The 21,532-nt window shown below is 34.7% G+C and overlaps 1 protein-coding gene across 2 annotated transcripts in view; it reads left to right on the top strand.

The window, feature by feature from the left end:
• LOC123538488 (alanine--glyoxylate aminotransferase-like) overlaps positions 1 to 20,659 on the top strand; it is a 44,703-nt gene extending 24,044 nt beyond the window's left edge. Inside the window, exons 9-12 of one of the 2 annotated variants that reach the window (XM_053523304.1) lie at positions 11,575 to 11,644; positions 13,484 to 13,579; positions 17,584 to 17,702; positions 17,974 to 20,659. In XM_053523304.1, coding sequence (XP_053379279.1) covers positions 11,575 to 11,644; positions 13,484 to 13,579; positions 17,584 to 17,702; positions 17,974 to 18,115 — 427 coding nt within the window. In that variant the 3' untranslated portion in view covers positions 18,116 to 20,659. The remainder of the gene's footprint in view (positions 1 to 11,574; positions 11,645 to 13,483; positions 13,580 to 17,583; positions 17,703 to 17,973) is intronic. The other variant, XM_053523305.1, reaches the window with a different exon arrangement.
• Positions 20,660 to 21,532: the final 873 nt, after the last annotated feature.

The raw sequence follows: 21,532 nt of genomic DNA, 5'->3' as shown, positions 1-21,532 counted from the left end.
ACGGTGATGGAGAAACATACAGCATGACCTTAATAACGTACTGTGTTGGATAAACATACAGCATGACCCTAATAACGTACGGTGATGGAGAAACATACATCATGAACTTGATAACGTACGGTGATGGAGAAACGTACAGCATGATCTTAATAACGTACGGTGATTGAGAAACGTACAGCATGACCTTAATAACGTACGGTGATGGAGAAACATACATCATGAACTTGATAACGTACGGGGATGGAGAAACATACAGCATGACCTTAATAACGTACTGTGATGGATAAACATACAGCATGACCCTAATAACATACGGTGATGGAGAAACATACATCATGAACTTGATAACGTACGGTGATGGAGAAACATACAGCATGATCTTAATAACGTACGGTGATTGAGAAACATACAGCATGACCTTAATAACGTACGGTGATGGAGAGACATACAGCATGTTATAATAACGTACGGTGATTGAGAAACATAGATAGATACTTTTATTCCTCCAGTTGTGAAGAGCATAACACATATACAATTATTTACATAGTACAAACATTCAACGCAGAAAAAGCAATATCAATATTATGAACATTTATACAAAATTATTTCAGTTGAAATTAAAGTGTTATAATGCCGCTCACAAGAAAACGAAAATATTGATTCCTAACTCGAGAGACATATAGCCTGATTTCAAGTGAGGTGACGAAGAAACATGGGCAACCACAAAATAATCCTTAATTAATTTACCGTTACGGGTGACCCTGAGTGCATCAACAGAACTTACTCAATTACATATTAAAAACAAAAACAACGAATGTAATACTCTATTACGTAATCTTCACATATCAGCAAATCTTGAGCGAATGTACAAGAAAAACAAGATTTACAGGAATGAAGATATGCCGGATTATTCCAAAGAGTATTTATATAAGTTCCAAAGTAATCACGCAAGTTATTTCCAAAACCTTTTTAACCTTTTGAAACGAAAGCGAAACTCAAGATTTGCAGGTCTTAGAAAGCTTGTAAAAGGGAACACATATATCAAAATAGCAGAACGAATAACAGATGAAGAACGTTTTTCTTTAACAAAATGATATAAAAGTCGAGTTAGCGGCTGCCAACGTTCGTTTGCATTCTTCCGATAAGATGAAATGTTTCACAAGGAATAGACACATGTAAGATCTTAAAAAAAGTTTTGAATTTAAAAATATGGAACAACAATGAAAAAAAATGAATAAACATGTTCATAATTAATGTCAGACATTCACACAGGTTGTCACTAAGTCTAGGTTAAAATGTGTAACAGTTCACATATATACATATATAAGCTTGACACGATGTGTGCAACAAAACACATATAACCATATGTAAATACAGATCAGCCAATCATGTTGAAGATACGTCTTAGCAAGGGTACATGAGTGAATACTGATTCATCATTTGTCTTAATAGCTAGCAGCACAACAATAGATGACTGTTCATTAACTGACAAAATTTGAAATTGAATAAATTCTACTAGACCCATAATATCGTAAAGCATAGATATCAGACATTGTCTCCTATTTTCATTGTCTTTACAAAACCAAAGTGCATGATCAATTTCACTTTCAATGTATAAATTACATGTTTTACATTTGTGAACGTATGACCTGGATACCATACCACTCAGTATCTGAACCGCCGTACAACACAAGAGAGACAACTCCGGAAGTGTTCTTGCAATTTCCCATAGGAAACATGGTTTATTTACCTCTATTACATCTGCTACGCTTGTACAGTTGCTTGTTAGGGTTTCAACCCGCACTCTTTTGTTTTTAAAAACAACACTAGTAATTAGAGGTTTTTTTCCAAGCATACTGTCCAGGAAATACTCCGCTCGCGATATAGTTAGGCAGGACCTGAAGCAGATCATACTTTTGCAGGATTCTATAAACATCCGGAATAAACCCAGTATACTGCTCATCATGGTTCATAAAGGACATTAACCGGCTGACAAAAATTTTTTTCGCTAAGCAGGTCGATGGTAGTCGACACAGCTGGCCCAGAAATTGTAGCTTCTTCAGCTCAACGGTATTTTCCGAATGGATACCATGTTTAACGCACACAATGTGAAGTCTGTTTGTGTTGACTTTTAATGATTGCACGTGTTTCATACAAAACCTGTGGTCTACTTCCAAATGATCAAACTCCGTTTTAGAATAGTTGCTCCACAGTTCGCAGTCGTATAAAGCCTTACTAGTTAGGAATTACCACAGCATTATATATTGTTCTAGATGTCAGTGGGTTTAATTGGGTTGGATGTAAACCACTTTGAGTCACACTCAGTAGAGTTCCTCTCAGTTTGGTCACTGCTTCATGCATTTTTCCTGTTGACAGAAATCTATCACATACAAGACCAAGATGCATGTAAGTCTCTACTTCGCTTATCTCCTTATTACCAAGTTTCCACTGTCTATTATTTCGGGAGTTTCCAGTCTCATTTAGAACTATTATCGCACATTTCGGCGTATTATAATCAAAACGCCACTTACACGAGTACTTATGACAGATATTTAGCATTTCTTCAAGTGCGCGTTTTGAGAATGAAACAAATATCATGTCATCTGCAACTGTTGGAGAGCACAATTGATAGTTATACAGACAAAACCCAAGACCGCTTTGTTCTATTTCCTGTATGGGACCGTTTATATAAGCAAGATAGCAATGCGGAGAAGATTTCCCCCCTTGTCGCGTACCTTGACCTATAGGAAACCATTTAGAAACAAAACCACGGTTCTTCACGCAACTTGTCATATTTCTGTACATCTCGAAAAATGCAAGTAGTGACGTATCATCAATAGTTTGTTTGAGTTTATAAAAAAGGCCAAAATGCCACATTCTGTCAAAAGCTTGACGACCGTCAAGAAAACATATGTAAAGTTTAGATTTATGTTCCTTAGCAAAATAAACACTTTCTCGCACTATGAAGGACGTCATGAGGCAGCCGATTTACAGCATGTCTTTGATAACATACGGTGATGGAGAAACATACAGCATGACTTTGATAACGTACGGTGATGGAGAAACATACATCATGACGGAAATAAAGTACGGTGATGGAGAAACATACAGCATGACTTTGATAATGTACAATGATGGAGAAACATGTATACGTCATGACTTTGATAACGTACGGTGATGGAGAAACATACAGCATGACTTTGATAACGTACGGTGATGGAGAAACATGCTGACTTTGATAACGTACGGTGATGGAGAAACATACAGCATGACCTTAATAACGTACGGTGATGGAGAAACATACATCATGACCTTAATAATGTACGGTGATGGAGAAACATACAGCATGACCTTAATAACATACGGTGAGGGAGAAACATATGACCTTAATAACGTACGGTGATGGAGAAACATACAGCATGACCTTGATAACGTACGGTGATGGAGAAACATACAGCATGACCTTAATGACGTACGGTGATGGAGAAACATACAGCATGACTTTGATAACGTACGGTGATGGAGAAACATACATCATGAACTTGATAACGTACGGTGATGGAGAAACATACATCATGACTTTGATAACGTACGGTGATGGAGAAACATACATCATGACTTTGATAACGTACAGTGATGGAGAAACATACTTCATGACTTTGATAACGTACGGTGATGGAGAAACATACAGCATGACGGAAATAATTTACGGTGATGGAGAAACATACAGCATGACTTTGATAACGTACGGTGATGGAGAAACATACAGCATGACTTTGATAACGTACGGTGATGGAGAAACATACAGCATGACCTTAATGACGTACGGTGATGGAGAAACATACAGCATGACTTTGATAACGTACGGTGATGGAGAAACATACAGCATGACGGAAATAACGTACGGCGATGGAGAAACATACAGCATGACTTTGATAACGTACGGTGATGGAGAAAACATACAGCATGACTTTGATAACGTACGTTGATGGAGAAACATACATCATGACTTTGATAACGTACGGTGATGGAGAAACATACATCATGACTTTGATAACGTACAGTGATGGAGAAACATACTTCATGACTTTGATAACGTACGGTGATGGAGAAACATACAGCATGACGGAAATAATTTACGGTGATGGAGAAACATACATCATGACTTTGATAACGTACGGTGATGGAGAAACATACAGCATGACTTTGATAACGTACGGTGATGGAGAAACATACAGCATGACCTTAATGACGTACGGTGATGGAGAAACATACAGCGTGACTTTGATAACGTACGGTGATGGAGAAACATACAGCATGACGGAAATAACGTACGGCGATGGAGAAACATACAGCATGACTTTGATAACGTACGGTGATGGAGAAAACATACAGCATGACTTTGATAACGTACGGTGATGGAGAAACATACATCATGACTTTGATAACGTACGGTGATGGAGAAACATACATCATGACTTTGATAACGTATGGTGATGGAGAAACAGACAGCATGACGGAAATAACGTACGGTGATGAAGAAACATACATCATGACCTTAATAACGTACGGTGATGGAGAAACATACATCATGACCTTGATAACGTACGGTGATGGAGAAACATACAGCATGACCTTGATAACGTACGGTGATGGAGAAACATACAGCATGACCTTAATAACGTACGGTGATGGAGAAACATACATCATGACCTTGATAACGTACGGTGATGGAGAAACATACATCATGACCTTGATAACGTACGGTGATGGAGAAACATACAGCATGACCTTAATAACGTACGGTGATGGAGAAACATACATCATGACCTTAATAACGTACGGTGATGGAGAAACATACAGCATGACTTTGATAACGTACAGTGATGGAGAAACATACAGCATGACTTTGATAACGTACGGTGATGGAGAAACATACATCATGACCTTAATAACGTACGGTGATGGAGAAACATACATCATGACCTTAATAACGTACGGTGATGGAGAAACATACAGCATGACGGAAATAACGTACGGTGATGGAGAAACATACATCATGACTTTGATAACGTACGGTGATGGAGAAACATACATCATGAACTTGATAACGTACGGTGATGGAGAAACATACAGCATGAACTTAAAAACGTACGGTGATGGAGAAACATACATCATGAACTTGATAACGTACGGTGATGGAGAAACATACAACATGAATTTGATAACGTACGGTGATGGAGAAACATACATCATGACCTTGATAACGTACGGTGATGGAGAAACATACATCATGAACTTGATAACGTACGGCGATGTAGAAACATACATCATGAACTTGATAACGTACGGCTATGGAGAAACATACATCATGAATTTGATAACGTACGGTGATGGAGAAACATACAGCATGACCTTGATAACGTACGGTGATGGAGAAACATACATTATGAATTTGATAACGTACGGTGATGGAGAAACATACAGCATGACCTTGATAACGTACGGTGATGAAGAAACATACATCATGACCTTGATAACGTACGGTGATGGAGAAACATACATCATGACCTTGATAACGTACCATGATGGTGAGACATACAGTATGCTTCAATAACGTACCATTCTGGTAAAACATGTAGTATGACCTTAATAATGTACAATGATGGAGAAACATACTGTATGACCTTTACAACCTACCGTGATGGTGAAACATATAGTATGACCTTAATAACGTACCTTGATGATGAAACGTATAGCATGACCTTAACAACGTACTGAGATTGTTAAACGTACAATATGACCTTACCAACGTAACGTGGTGGTGAAACATACATGATGACTTTAACAACGTATTGTGACTGTTAAACAGACAGTATGACCTAACACATACTAGTAATAGCTTATCATGATGTTCATTCTACATTTTTAGACATACAGCATGTTATAATGTATCAAGGTTGGGATATGTCTATTTCAAAGTTGACTTCAATTACGTTAAGGAGATGGTGTATGTAACAACGAGCTGATATGGATTTGTTTTATACACTAAGACTTTAAAATATTGTTACCAAGGCAGTGTATTATATATTCCGGTGGTGTATCGATGATTTTAAAATATAAGTACACTATGACTATAACAAATTATTAGTCCTTTTCGGCGTAAGTGTATATGTATGCGACTACGTACACACTTCGGTCAAAGTAAGGGGTTTTCTGAAACATATTTTAGATAATATACTAATATGCCAAGTCTCATAGTCATGGCACACCTGAGTTTGTTTTGTTGGGGTTAACGTCGCACCGACACAGTTATAGGTCATATGGCGACTTTCCAGCTTTGATGGTGAAGGAAGACCCGAGGTGCCCCTCCATGCATTATTCACCACGAGCGGGCGCCTGTGTAGAACCACCAACCTTCCGTAAGCCAGCTGGATGGCCTCCTCACATAAAGAATTTGGACTCATTTGATTTTAAATGGTCGTCCCCTAATTGTTGAATCTGAAGAGAACTACCACAAGCAGGATTTTACTCCCCTGGTGTAGAGAACCCGTGAGACATACAATATTCGTTGTCCGTCCGTCCTTCACAATTCATTTCGTTTTCACCTCCTTTTACTGTTCTTATTTAATCTAAATAGAACTTAATATAAATCACCAACATCAGGTTTCTCTGGACAACGACGAATGACATATTATTAGTTGATATTAATACCAATGGCACAGTGAAGTTAGACAACCAAATGTAGACTTGATGTTGCTTTTTATGCCAGACTTTTAATTACGTACGTTCCTAGCATGGTTTGACTTTGTATGTAAACTGGCTTAATTATTCCTTCCAAAATATGTTCCGTCCAGTGTTTTGAGAAAACGCCTCGAAATTAGTCGAAATACGTATACACTTACATAGTCATGTACATTTACATTTACGCCGAAAAGGTCTATTACCGAGTTTGTGATAAACTCTCATTATTGTACCGAGGCGACAGTTTGTGATATAATCTCTATACTGTACTGAAGTGACAGTTTGTGATATAATCTCTATACTGTACTGAAGTGACGGTTTGTGATATACTCTCTATACTGTACCGAGGCGACAGTTTGTGATATAATCTCTATACTGTACTGAAGTGACGGTTTGTGATATACTCTCTATACTGTACCGAGGCGACAGTTTATGATATAATCTCTATACTGTACTGAAGTGACAGTTTGTGATATACTCTCTATACTGTACCGAGGCGACAGTTTGTGATATAATCTGTATACTGTACCGAGGCGACAGTTTGCGATATACTCTCTATACTGTACTGAGGCGACAGTTTGCGATTTAATCTCTATACTGTACCGAGGCGACAGTTTGCGATATACTCTCTATACTGTACCGAGGCGACAGTTTGCGATATACTCTCTATACTGTACTGAAGCGACAGTTTGCGATATACTCTCTATACTGTACTGAAGTGACAGTTTGCGATATACTCTCTATACTGTACTGAGGTGACAGTTTGTGATATACTCTCTATACTGTACTAAGGCGACAGTTTGTGATACACTCCCTATATTGTAACGCGGTGACAGTTTGTGATATACTAGCTATACTGTAATGAGGCGACAGTTTGTGATATACTCTCTATACTGTAATGAGGTGACAGTTTGTGATATACTCTCTATACTGTAATGAGGTGACAGTTTGTGATATACTCTCTATACTGTAATGAGGCGACAGTTTGTGATATACTCTCTATACTGTAATGAGGCGATAGTTTGTGATATACTCTCTATACTGTAATGAGGCGATAGTTTACGATATACTCTCTATACTGTAATGAGGCGATAGTTTATGATATACTCTCTATACTGTAATGAGGCGACAGTTTGTAATGTATTCTCTATACTGTAATGAATTGACAGTTTGTGATATACTAGCTATACTGTAATGATGCGACAGTTTTTGATATACTCTCTATACAATTATGAGGTGACAGTTTGTGATATACTCTAAATACTGTAATTAGGAGACAGTTTATGATAAACTCTCTATACTGTAATGAGGTGACAGTTTGTGATATACTCTCTATACTGTAATGAGGCGATAGTTTATGATATACTCTCTATACTATAATGAGGCGACAGTTTGTGATATACTAGCTTTTCTTTACTCTCTACACTGTAAAGAGGCGACAGTTAGTGATAAATTCTTAAAATTGCACTGAGGTGAGAGTTTGTGATATAACCCCTATACTGTAATGAGACGATAGTTTATGATATACCCCCTATACTATAATGAGGCGACAGTTTGTGCTATGCTAGCTATACTTTACTCCCTATACTGTATTGAGGCCACAGTTTGTGATATACTAGCTATACTTTACTCCCTATACTGTATTGAGGCGAGTTTGTGATATATTCCCTATACTGTGATGAGGCGATAGTTTATGATATACTCCCTTTACTATAATGAGGCGACAGTTTGTGGTATACTAGCTATACTTTACTCCCTATACTGTATTGAGGCGACAGTTTGTGATCTACTAGCTATACTTTACTCCCTATACTGTATTGAGGCGACAGTTTGTGATATACTAACTATACTTTTCTCCCTATACTGTATTGAGGCGACAGTTTGTGATATACTAGCTATACTTTACTCCCTATACTGTATTGAGGCGACAGTTTGTGATATACTAGCTATACTTTACTCCCTTTACTGTATTGAGGCGACAGTTTGTGATATATTCCCTATACTGTAATGAGGCGACAGTTTGTGATATATTCCCTATACTGTATTGAGGCGACAGTTTGTGATATATTCCCTATACTGTAATGAGGCGACAGTTTGTGATCTCCCTTTTGTTGTGTTAATAACTGATTATCGATAATGCTTTAGTGTGAATCCAAATCAGGAAATACTAATAAACTTTGATAATGTGGCAGCTGAGTCCAAAAAGTCCAGGGGTGTTCAAAGATAACAGAACAGAACAGAACAGAACATACATTTATTTCCGATTTGTACAATAAGTACATCATCACAAATTACATAAATAATACAAATATATACAAAGTCACAATGGCAATATTAAGATATTCCTACAGATACTATTGAGAGGATGAACTGTAATTAATTATAAGTAATTGCAGTTCTATGAGATAATGCAAATTTTATATAACATGCTAAGTTTTTTAATGTATTCTTATTCATAGTATTCAACAGATCTATAAATTTACTAACGCTTGGTCTTACATAATAGAATCGTTTAATGTATTTTTTTCTAATATCATTATAACAAGGACATATAAGTATGAAATGATATTCGTCTTCCAAATCATGTGTATTACAGTAAGTACAATAACGTTCATTCCTAACAACACTATTTATACCATATCTACCAGTATGAATACGTAGAGAGTGAGAAGACATTCTCATTTTACTGACAAAGACTCTTAAGTTACTAGGTAGTATATCTAGATATGCTTCATATGCAAAAGAGGCTTTAAGGCTTGTATACAAGGTTAAAACACCGTTATTCTCCTTGTCAACGTGCCAAGTTTGAATGAATGTATCTACAATTCTCTGTTTAAGAAGAAGTAAAAATGATTTACTATTTACAACAGCTGGATCATTCCAAACATAGTTAAAACCGTACTGACATAACAAATTCTTAACCTTAGTTAACCAGTTATTTTTACCATTATTACAATCATTTAGGCACATATTATACACTTCTTTGAGAATTATGTTGTCTGTTTCTAGTAGACGAAACCAGTACTTAATTATCTTAACATATCTTGCAATATACAATGGATAACGCCCTAGTTCGCCGTAAACGGCTGCATTTGAAGTTCTTATATTTACATTTAATATCTTTTTACAAAATTTCAAGTGCACCCTTTCAATTTCTTTAGATTTACTGTGGCCCCAAATCTCGGCTGCATAACTTAAAATAGACCCTACAAAGGAATCGAACAGCTGGCAAAGTAATTTTGGTTTCAATTTATATTTGTTACAATTGATCAATAAAACATTTAAAGCTTTCAAGGCTTTACCAACTAGTTGTTCTTGGTTTAATGCAAAATTACCCGTATAATTAAAAACAGTTCCTAAATAGTTAAAGTCATTAACAACTTCTATTTTCTTACCGTTATACAAAACTCCTCAGAGCGCAATAAACCGCCTCTTTTTCTAAAAACAACTACTTTAGTTTTATCTATATTAACATCAAGACTCCATTTGTTGCAATAACTATATAATAAATCTAAACTTCTGTTTATTTCATCAGGTGAATTTCCTAGTATAACCATATCATCTGCAAAAAGCAGTAGTATCAATATAATGTCATTTAATTCTAAACCACAAGTAGTATCCTGTTGTAAAAACAGCTCAAGGTCATCTATAAACAGAGAAAATAATATCGGCGAGATTACCTCCCCTTGTCGTAAGCCTACTGCATATTCGAAGAAATCCGAATATTTATTACATAATTTAATACAAGACTTGACTTTATTATACATATCCCTAACAATACGTAATAGTTTACCTCTGATACTAGTTTTATATAATTTCAGCCAAAGGGCATTTCTATATACACAATCAAAGGCCTTTTTAAAGTCAACAAATACACAATATAAACGCTTATTATCATTAATGTAATTCTGCACAATTGACGAAAGAATAAATAAAGCATCAATAGTAGATCTCCCTTTTCTAAATCCAAATTGAGCATCAGATAAAATACAATTTTCTTCACAATAATTACTTATTCTCTTATTCACAATAGAAGTAAAAATCTTTGATAGACAACTTACTAAAGTTATTCCCCGATAGTTATTTACATTGTTTTATCTCCCTTTTTGTGAAGAGGAACGATTACTCCTTCACACCAATTTTCTGGAAAATAACCGCTGTCAAGTATTTTATTAAATATATCACATAAATGAGACGACAAAATGTCTACTGACTCGATAAAATATTCATTTAATAAAAAGTCATTTCCAAATGCCTTACTTCTTTTCAGTAATTTCACAGCATCTACAATTTCATTAACAGATATTGGCTGATCTAAAATTTCATCAGCATCATCAGTACAATCAAAATCATGAGTAGAAGAAAAATCTTCAGACTCCATATTCACATTCTGAAAAATATCATTTCCTAGCTCGGAAAAATATTTGAAAAAAGATTCAATAGAAAGGCTATTTTTGATAGTACTTTTCCTCTTAAAGTATTTCCAGAACTCCTTCAAAGATAATCCGTCATAGATCTATTGCAAAGCAATTATTGGATTTACCTGTATTGGAAAATAAACAGCGTCGATTGTATTGAAGGCAACACTTACTGTCACATTATCAAAGTTTATTAGCTTGTTTAATTGGGTCTACCGTGTTCTTGTACTTATAAAATAGACTGGCCCGGTTTATAGGTAGGTCTGGGCTACGATATGTATTGTATTTTGCCATTGAAATATTTCTATAAAATGCTTCTTTCCCTTCCGTTTGGACCCGTCCATGTTTACATTTTATGGACTGTACTTGGGTAGTATTTATCAACATACTGGCTTTCTTCTACTTTCTTCAGATACCATCACACGGGACCTATTAGCAATGCATACGCCTTACGGGAAGGGCTTGCCCGGCTTGCAGAGGAGGTGAACATATTTACTCTCTATTCTTACATAAAATTCACGAATGTTGATATGTTAATAATTAATGAAAGGTTTATGAGTCAGGATTGCCAAAAATATGCTTACAAATTAGGCGTCAAGCACGTTAACCATAACGTACACAAACATGCCGTGAAATAACAATTGATGTGGAAGTCATGTAGAAGTTATTTGATCATTACATCATATTCAGAACTGTAGGGCTCATCACGAGCTAATGGTTACAGGTTAATAGCTTTGTATCTAGAAATATGCATGAGTTCTCCAGAGCATTAGGAGGGCAATATTCTTCCGCTAAAGAACGAGTGCATATTTCTTGATGCAAAGCGAATGCTCTCATTATGACGAACGTACTTACACATATTAATGATGTGTAAATATTATGAATTTGTTCAGCAACCAGAATAAAACTAGCAATACTGACGTAAATAAAAAAATAACGCAGTGACACACATTAAAAACGAGTATATAATAATTGGCTATATTTCGACATTCAATGAGACTTAGAAAAACAAATGCATGAGTTTGAGATTATGAACACTAAACTGACTATGCAGTAAAAGCGAAACATCATACACACTGAGTGATTTCTATCAAGACTAATATTTTGAATAAAAAAGTAACCGGCGGACATCTGGTCCCAGGTCGGCAAACGTTCCAATATTTTTTAACAGACGACAGAGGGGATATCTATTCATAATTGAATTGTTTGTTTGTTACTACACATCAGGAAGCAATTTATAAAACCTTACGGCATGTTTAACTGAGCCGGTTGTCAGTATACGAACATGTAGCATACGAATGATACACTTCTCGCCCCTCCTGTGTACTAGACGGCGGTGAGGAATCAAAAGACTGAACAGTTACCAAACTGAATGTTGTAATGTTGTAAACAAGGATGCACCAAAACTCTCCGTGCGGTGCCCTTGTGTGAGATAAACCCGTCATCGAACAAACTCGTCAATGCAAAATGCTTGAGGGTGGTCCGTTGCTAACAGGCATACAGTCTCTTTTACGAAAGTCGCAAACATTTGTACAGTACTGCAAGCAAACATGCATACAGTCGGGACATCACACCGTATCTCTTTCATTGACGGTTATAAACAAATTGGATATTTTAGCAATGATTTTATTTTATTACCAAACTAGTATTGTTTCTTTATCCATGAAACAGTGGGATTTATATGTAGATCATTCTTCATGCAAGAAAATATGTACTTTTGACGCCGACAATGTACAATTTCTGGACAAAATCAGTGATCAATCGAGTTTTTTGCTATAATTTTACCTGTAATAAGACTAACATATTATATTAAGAAAAAAATCATGTTCAGCTTCCAATAAAATATAAATATACATACCAACAAAGCATATCAATCACTTTAAAATGGTGTCTTTAAACTTTTAGCGGTCAGTTTATTGTTTTGACCGGTCGCAACAGGAATAAGGGGAATACAGTCGTTTATAGTGTGTGTACTTAGATAAGCGCCGAATTCAAGCTACCTTTTGCTGAGGTCTTTATCGAACATCGGTAGACAAATATATAATCCTATATTTGTTGGAATATTGCCGGCTCTGTGAACGTTTGAAGTCGGTGAATATTAATTTGTTAAAGCAAATTAATTTCTTTTAAAATAAATTTTATGATAATATAGTTAGCTACCTTGCACTATTTTACATCAGCCGTATTTCTCCGGGTGCTGGATATCAGCCCGGGTGCTAGAATTTGGTTAACAGTATTCCGCCGAATGTTTGACAATATTGTGATATTTATATTGTATATTGTAACTTATATCGAATTATATAAATTTAATGTAATTTCAGAGTTTAGAAAACAGTTGGGCTAACCATGTCAAGTGTGTCCACAAACTGCATGAAGGTTTAGAGAGTCTTGGTTTGAAGTTGTTTGTTACAGATAAGGTAAACACGTGATCTTAAATATGGAAGTTAACAAAATGTCACTGTACCAGTTCTGTAAAGTGATACAGGTGAACTACTGTCCTGTGAACTGACACACTCGTGCAAAATATTAACATGTTATTTGCATATAATATGCATTACAATTATAAAAATATAAACTAAAGGTTTCATATGTCCCTGAGAGGTAGCCCTGTTTATTTTCCCTTTAACAGGGTGGTAGGGATTTGGGGACCTCACAATGCTTATCAAATAAAAGATTATCTGAAAATAAATAGAATCCGTATACTTCAGGTATTGCAGTAGTTTATGCAGTTTATTATATAAGTTTTTAACAATACACAATATACTAAACTAAACAAGCCAATTCAAGTCAGTACATCCCTTGCCTCGGCAAAAACTGTAATTTTAACTGTAGTAAATTACCTTAATGTGTTTTCACTCTACCGAAAACGGACTTGCTGTAAAAGAAAATGGCCAAAAATTATGGTCAGTAGGAGTGGAAACATCAGTTTTTGATGTAAAAACATATCTACGTGAAAGGACACTTCCAGCCTACAGAGAAGTGTCATATTTACTGGAGAAAGGGCGAAATTATGTCAACAATCAAGACTTTTATTCGTGAACATTACATCTGAGCCTATAATTAAACAAGAAATATCTTTAAAAATGATGGTCGGCGAATTGTAATAAGGAAAGAAGTTTATGAATTTTTCATCTAACATTCATCTTTCATCTAACATTTTTCAAACTGCAAAACTAAACACCGCACTTTAACAATTTAAATGGTTCTCTTTTAATGTTTCGCAAAGGTTTTGTAGGGCTGCAATTTTGTTTCGTTTATCCTAGGACGAATAATTACAGCAGTAGTTTGATGAAGATTCATGAAGCGGTTCATGAGAAGAGGTCATTAAACGTGTTTATATTTTTAGCTAAATTGGTCCCTATCCCCATTTGTAACAAAATAGCAGGAGACCTTACGATATTGTTACACATCGAGATGAAAAAATCCATTACATTTAGGGGTTAATGCGAAGAAAGGCATATCTACTTTGCTATAGTGGTTCCTAATAGGGCCCAAGTTCCTATATAAATAATTTTGGAAGAGAACCTTAAAAATGATGCTCCAGCCCAAAGTATACAAAGATCCACCAAGCTGTTCATGAGATGCTGTAAAAGGCATTTCTAGTTTAGCTCTAGCAGCCCCTAAAAGGGTTAAATGTCCCAGCTGAACAAAGTTGGCTCCCGACCTAATAAAGATGCTACAAATCAAGTTTGATTAGAATATATGAGAAAAAATGAATTAAAGGATTTTTTTATTTATCATTTTTTATTTATTTCAAAAATAGGCCAACTGATCCCGCTTTAACAAATGCATATTCGCTATTCATGAATCTTTGGACAATGACGTCACACCATAAAACAGTGAAGTCAAGTAAAACATACAATTGTAACTATTCAATATTCTGTTTCATAACAAGTTTGTCGAGTAATATCACATAGATAAACTGTATAGCGTACCATTATTTTGTGAATGAATTCAGAGTTTAGAATATATTAGATCTAACAATGTCAACTGAGTTCCACAAATTTGCATAACGGTTAAAAGACATGGTTTGAATTTTGTTAAAAGATAAGGTAAAACTTATTTAAAAATGGAAGTTAACAAAATGTCACTGTACCAAAGTTCTGTAAAGTCAAAACAGCAGAACTACTGTCCTGAATGACACACGAAAATATTAACATGTAATTTCATTTAAAAACATGCATTACATAAAAAATATAACAACGTTTCAATGTGATACGGTAGCCCGTTTACTTTTCCTTTAAATTGGTGTAGGGTTTGGGGACTTAACAGTTTTATCAAATAAAAGTTTACTAAAATAAATAGAATTCGTAATACTTCAGGTTCTGCAATATTATGCAATTTATTATATAAGTTTACAATACGCGAATTTAAACTAAACGCCTTCGTCTACATTCACTCCTCGTACAAAACGTAATTTTAATGAAAAATTACCTTAAAAGCGTTAGTCTGACAAAACCCGGACTTGCTGTAAAAAAAATGGTCCAAAAAGTTTGTCTGTAGAGTGGAAACATCAGTTTGATGTAAAAAACTAATTGAAAGGCGTCTTCCAAACCTTCCAGAAACAGTATTCCCTATTTACAGTAAAAGAAATTTTGTCACAACAAGACATCGTGAACATACCAACTAGCCATAATTCAAAAAACCTTCATAAAACATGTATTCCCTATAAAGACATTGTTTAAAAGCGAAACATTTCCTATATTTCAATATCCGTTTTCCATCTCCAAATGCTATTTCGTATATCCATTTTAAAAACTACTAGTAGTTTTTAAATGCAATAACAGTTGTTTCTTGCATTATTTAAGTTAAAATAATATTTTCATACCATATTTTCAAGTTTGCAATATTTTTCTTTACATTTATTGCAAGGATAAATTTAATCTTTATACAATTTTATAATTTTTTCTAGCTATACTTATTCTTTATGAACGGCATTTTCACTCCCACACGCAAAGTAAAAATTTGAAATTTTTGAATCAATATGTTATCAATTATTACTAGTTAAATAGGTTTTCCTACATTCTTTTCTAGTTAACAATATGTTGTAATACATCTATTTTCAGTAACAAAATGTTTCCACCCAACTATTTTACTAGTGTAACAATTGGTTTCTATCAATATTTTCAGTTAACAATATTTTCGCCGGATTTTCTGATAACGACTATGTTCACCTATCACCTATTCCTCTCACCAATATGTCTTTTCTCCAAAATTTATTATTTTTTAACAATATGTTTACAACACTATTCTAGTAAGCTGTATGGTTTTCTACCATTTTTTTCTTTCGAACAACATCTTTTCCTACCACCTATTCCTATTAACATTTGTTTCTACCACTATTCCTGTTCACAGATGTTCTATGATATTTTAAGTTAACAATAGTTTCCCTACCATCTATTTTTCTAGTTAAACAATTAATGTTTGTTTCTGACTTTTATTAACTATATTTTTACTACATTATTTCTATTAATAATGTTTTCATACCATTATTTATAGTAATTATGTTTTTCCATTATATTCTAGTAATATATTTTCTACTATTCTATTCTGTTATCAATACATTCCCTACCATTACTACTTAGCAATGTTTTCTCTTCCGTTATATTCTAGTTAGCTGTATACCATTATATTCTAGTTAGCAATATTTTTTCTACCATTATATTCTAGTTAGCAATAAGTTTTTATCTCTATTTTCTAGTTAGCTGTATGTTTTCTACCATTATATACTAGATAGCTATATGTTCTCTACCATTATATTCTAGTTAGCAATATGTTTTCTACCATTCTATTCTAGATAGCTGTATGTTCTCTACCATTATATTCTAGTTAGCAATATGTTTTCTACCATTCTATTCTAGATAGCTGTATGTTCTCTACCATTTTATTCTAGTTAGCAATATTTCCCTACCAGTTCACTAGAAATTTCTGTTACTACCATTTTTTCTAGTTAGCAATATGTTTCTACCATTATTTTCTAGTAACAATATATTTCTACCATTATTTTCTAGTTAACTACATGTTTTCAACATATATTCTAGTTAACTACATATACATCTTACAACTTTTCGTTATATTCAGTTAAAGGCAATTTTTTGGGTTTCATTGTTTTCTATCATTATTCTGAAACAAATTCATAATGTTTTCTAGATATAATACCGTTATTTAAATAATCAATTAGCGAATTAACATTTTGCAGTTAGCAAGTTACTTGTGTTACGGTATATGCAGTTAGCAAGGTTTCCTTGTGTTACGATTATATTGCAGTTAGCAAGGTTACCTTGTGTTACGGTTGTGTTACGATATATTGCAGTTAGCAAGGTTTCCTTGTGTTACGGTTATATTGCAGTTAGCAAGGTTACCTTGTGTTACGGTTATATTGCAGTTAGCAAGGTTTCCTTGTGTTACGGTTATATTGCAGTTAGCAAGGTTACCTTGTGTTACGATTATATTCCAGTTAGCAAGGTTACCTTGTGTTACGGGTGTTGTCGTTCCTGACGGAGTCAACTGGAAGGACGTTGCAGATTTTGCCATGAAACAGTAAACATGCTTTCTTTCATAAAACTTAATGTGAAATAAAGTTTTTTTTATTGTAATTCTGTTAACCCAAACAAAGTGAACAAACTGGAATTATGTACAATGATTTAATTGATTGGTAGTTCAATACTTGATAACATTAGTGTCTCTATTTCATTTATAAAAACGTGAACAATGATCATAATAGGTCTAGACGATTAAAAAAATGTTCAGTTACAACTTTATGTAGTTTGCACTTGAATAACCTCTTCATTCACAGGCGTATTCTTTTCAGTTATCGTTTGGAAATATCTGGCGGACTTGGAGCTCAGGCTGGAAAGATATGGCGAATAGGACTGATGGGCCATAATTGTACTGAGCACAATGTCAACCTCGTGTTGAGGGCACTTGGTGAAGCCCTGAAAAATGTTAAATAGTGTCAAATATTAACATTATTACATTTAAATATTGAAAGTTTAAAACTGTACTTGGACATTACACAATGGGACAAGTAAGGAGAAATATTACGTGAATACAAGAAGCAGATACAGCAATACACATATAAACAATAAACACATATCTAATTAGATATTGGTAATATTCATATGTATTTAATAGTAACACCCAACTACCAGTTGTGAAACAAACTAACTAATACTCATTGGATCCAGTAATTATCGCTTATGGGTCCTAGACAGACACTGTTTATGCGGTTGTTGTGTTAGATCTATATATTTATATATGTTGGCGACATGTCGAACATATATATCATTATTTCACACCTTTAGGCCGCACCAAATTGATTACTTGGTCAACGGATTTCCAGCTCCATTTTTTTCAGAATCAAGATTTTTTTTTTAATCAGCTTCCGCTCGCTTCAGTTTTTGCAGACTGGTTAAAATATTTCAGAGCGGGCCTTTTTTCACTGTGTAGGGTCCTTTTTTCACTATGTAGCGACAGGGATTCATAAAATTTAATACTTTCAATTGTCCACTAAAACAGCAGGAGAACATGTTTCAGCCTCTGTATTTGTCTCAACAATTGCACTAGTATGCAAAATTGACAGCCGATATGACAGTTAGATTGTATAAATAAATTTGGGAAAGGTCATTAGGAAGAGTTTTTGCAAGTTATTTTCTTCTCAAGATGAACATCAACATCTCATTATTCAAAACAGTGTCATCAAATAATAATTGGTGATGAGAACAAGAGTTTTGCTGCGATCCTTAAACAGCAATAATTGGCTAGCAGTTAAATGATGAACAGGTGGTATAACTCAATTTGGACGTTACATCATGGAAATTTAATTCTGTATGTGTGATAAACCAGTAATTGTTTCAGGCAGCTAAATTAATAAAGATTCTGTCATCAGAAATATGTTGTGATTACACATTATCCCGTTAGCCCTTCAGCAAGAAGACAGTAGGTAATTGCTTAGTCGTTAAAATAAGACTTATCAAATACAGTTTCTGAATTTGTCCATTTTAAAATGTTGATCAGATTGCCTATCAAAATTATATTGGTTTCCAGTGAATTTCAGTTTCGGCAATTTTAATACTTCTTTGTACACATGGGAAGAATTAAGTTCCCTTACCTACCCAGTCCATGAATCCATGATGTGCACACCTTACCTTGAGACCAAAAATGGGTAAAACATGAGATAAAAATTGAACAAGTCTGTTTTCTCTGTTTGTGCATTTTTAGGACTAATATAGTAAGGGCAATGGAACTGCATACATGTGTTTGTGTAATACAATCTGACATTTGTAAAATACATGCTTTTGAGTTTATTTAGGGTTCAAGCCTTTGACATCCGCACATTTGCCTATTCCAAAAGTTCTGTAGAACCAGAGGCAAAAAATATTTTATGCTAGTCCTGCTGGTCTTATTGATATAACTTTGATTTTAAAATGAACACAATTTTCTAGCGGAGAATGGGTACGCACATGGAACTTAATTAGAGTAAAAGAATCCTAAAGAGCTTACCACGCCCAATCCAAGAAAATATGCACTAAAGGCTTACTTGTTTATTATTTTCTAGTAGAGTTGAAATACAAGAATATTATGTTACTGTTTATAGAATTTTTTTTCTGATTTGTTTTATGGGTAACATCAGATCTGTTTATCAAAAGACACTGAACATGGTAATGCATTTATTGCAGTTATGACTTGCAGCATCAAGAGTATGCCAAAGTTAAATGTTAAAACAAAGAGCAACAGAAATTGCAAAATAAATCATTGAATTTACAAGTGAATTGGGCCATCAGTGGATGATGGGTTTCCTGGCATCTGGCGAAATTGCATTGAAAGTTGACAGACACTATAATATATAGATCATGGGTACCTAATGTACTGGTGAGGTGATTTCAGTGTTTTCCATATGTATAATGATTTCTGTTATATACTACATGAGAGTAAAAGCTTTCTTTTTCTTATGTAGTGAGATAAAATCCAAGGAGAAACCCTTTGTTTATGTGGCTAGGGCACTGGTTTGCCTTGGATACAAACTTAGCCAACACATTAGTTCTATACACTAGAAATATGATTAAATTGCCAGATTTTTTTGTATCCGTCTGCTGTCCTTTTAGTTTGTTTACATCTCTCAATGTTTGTAAATAGTACTATGTAGCGCGTCCTGATATACATAAAGATATATTGGAGTCAGGTGTTAATTGGCTGCCATGTATTTTTGGGACAGTTCGTCATTTAACCTTCAATATTTAAGGATCTTTGGTTGTTTTATGTATTTTCAAGCCTTTTTGATATGTTTTAATTGGCAGTACTTGTTGATTCTTCTAACAAGTTTTTTTTTCTTCAAATCGCTCCTCGCCCGCTCCAAAAATAGGTGAAATCCAAAACAATATTTTTATTTTTATACTCGCTCCTGATTTTTGGGGGAAAAATCCAACGACCAAGAAATTAATTTGGTGTGGCCTTCGCTTTTTTCTATGACGTCACAATAAATAGAAACCAGTATTTTACAGTGTGCGTTAAGATGCATTCACAGTCCTGTAAGTATATATAACAATATTCGAAACCCACAGTCCGAAAACGCAGTATTTCTTTTCGTATTGGACTATTCTGCAAGGGAGTAATTCGGAATAAAAAAAATCAATTCCTTTGCATAAGCGTTTCGCAAAACAGCAGTAAAACTATAAAAATAAAAAGCCTGCATTATTTTTCCATGATATTTCTGAACGAAACATACAAGTGCGAGCACTCAATTTCTTGGTTAGAATATTTTCTATCTGATGATTATGGTTTCGGTTCAAAATTTGATGAAAGGTTTTATTCGATTTGTTTGGCGCTTGGAACGAACACATCTAACTTATAAGAGAAGAATATAGACGCCTAATGATTGTTTATGAAATATTTGTAAATGTTTCCAACTGTCAAATCAAACTGCAAATGGTAAAAGCTGGTGATATCGAATATGGTACCGTGGTAATGTTACTTAAAATAGATTAACAGACGGATTATGGTACCCTCTAGGATATTAGTACGAGGAACCATATCACCATCCATCTGTCCCGGTACCCTCTAGGATATTAGTACGAGGAACGATATCACCATCCATCTGTCCCGGTACCCTCTAGGATATTAGTACGAGGAACGATATCACCATCCATCTGTCCCGGTACCCTCTAGGATATTAGTACGAGGAACCATATCACCATCCATCTGTCCCGGTACCCTCTAGGATATTAGTACGAGGAACCATATCACCATCAAGCAGTCCCGGTACCCTCTAGGATATTAGTACGAGGAACCATATCACCATCAAGCAGTCCCGGTACCATATGGGATTTTAGTATGGGGTATTATATCACCATGCAGCAGTCGCGTTACCCTAT

The sequence above is a fragment of the Mercenaria mercenaria genome, chromosome 14, assembly GCF_021730395.1.
Source record: "Mercenaria mercenaria strain notata chromosome 14, MADL_Memer_1, whole genome shotgun sequence".
Taxonomy (NCBI): domain Eukaryota; kingdom Metazoa; phylum Mollusca; class Bivalvia; order Venerida; family Veneridae; genus Mercenaria; species Mercenaria mercenaria.
This window is presented reverse-complemented; position numbering and strand designations above follow the sequence as displayed.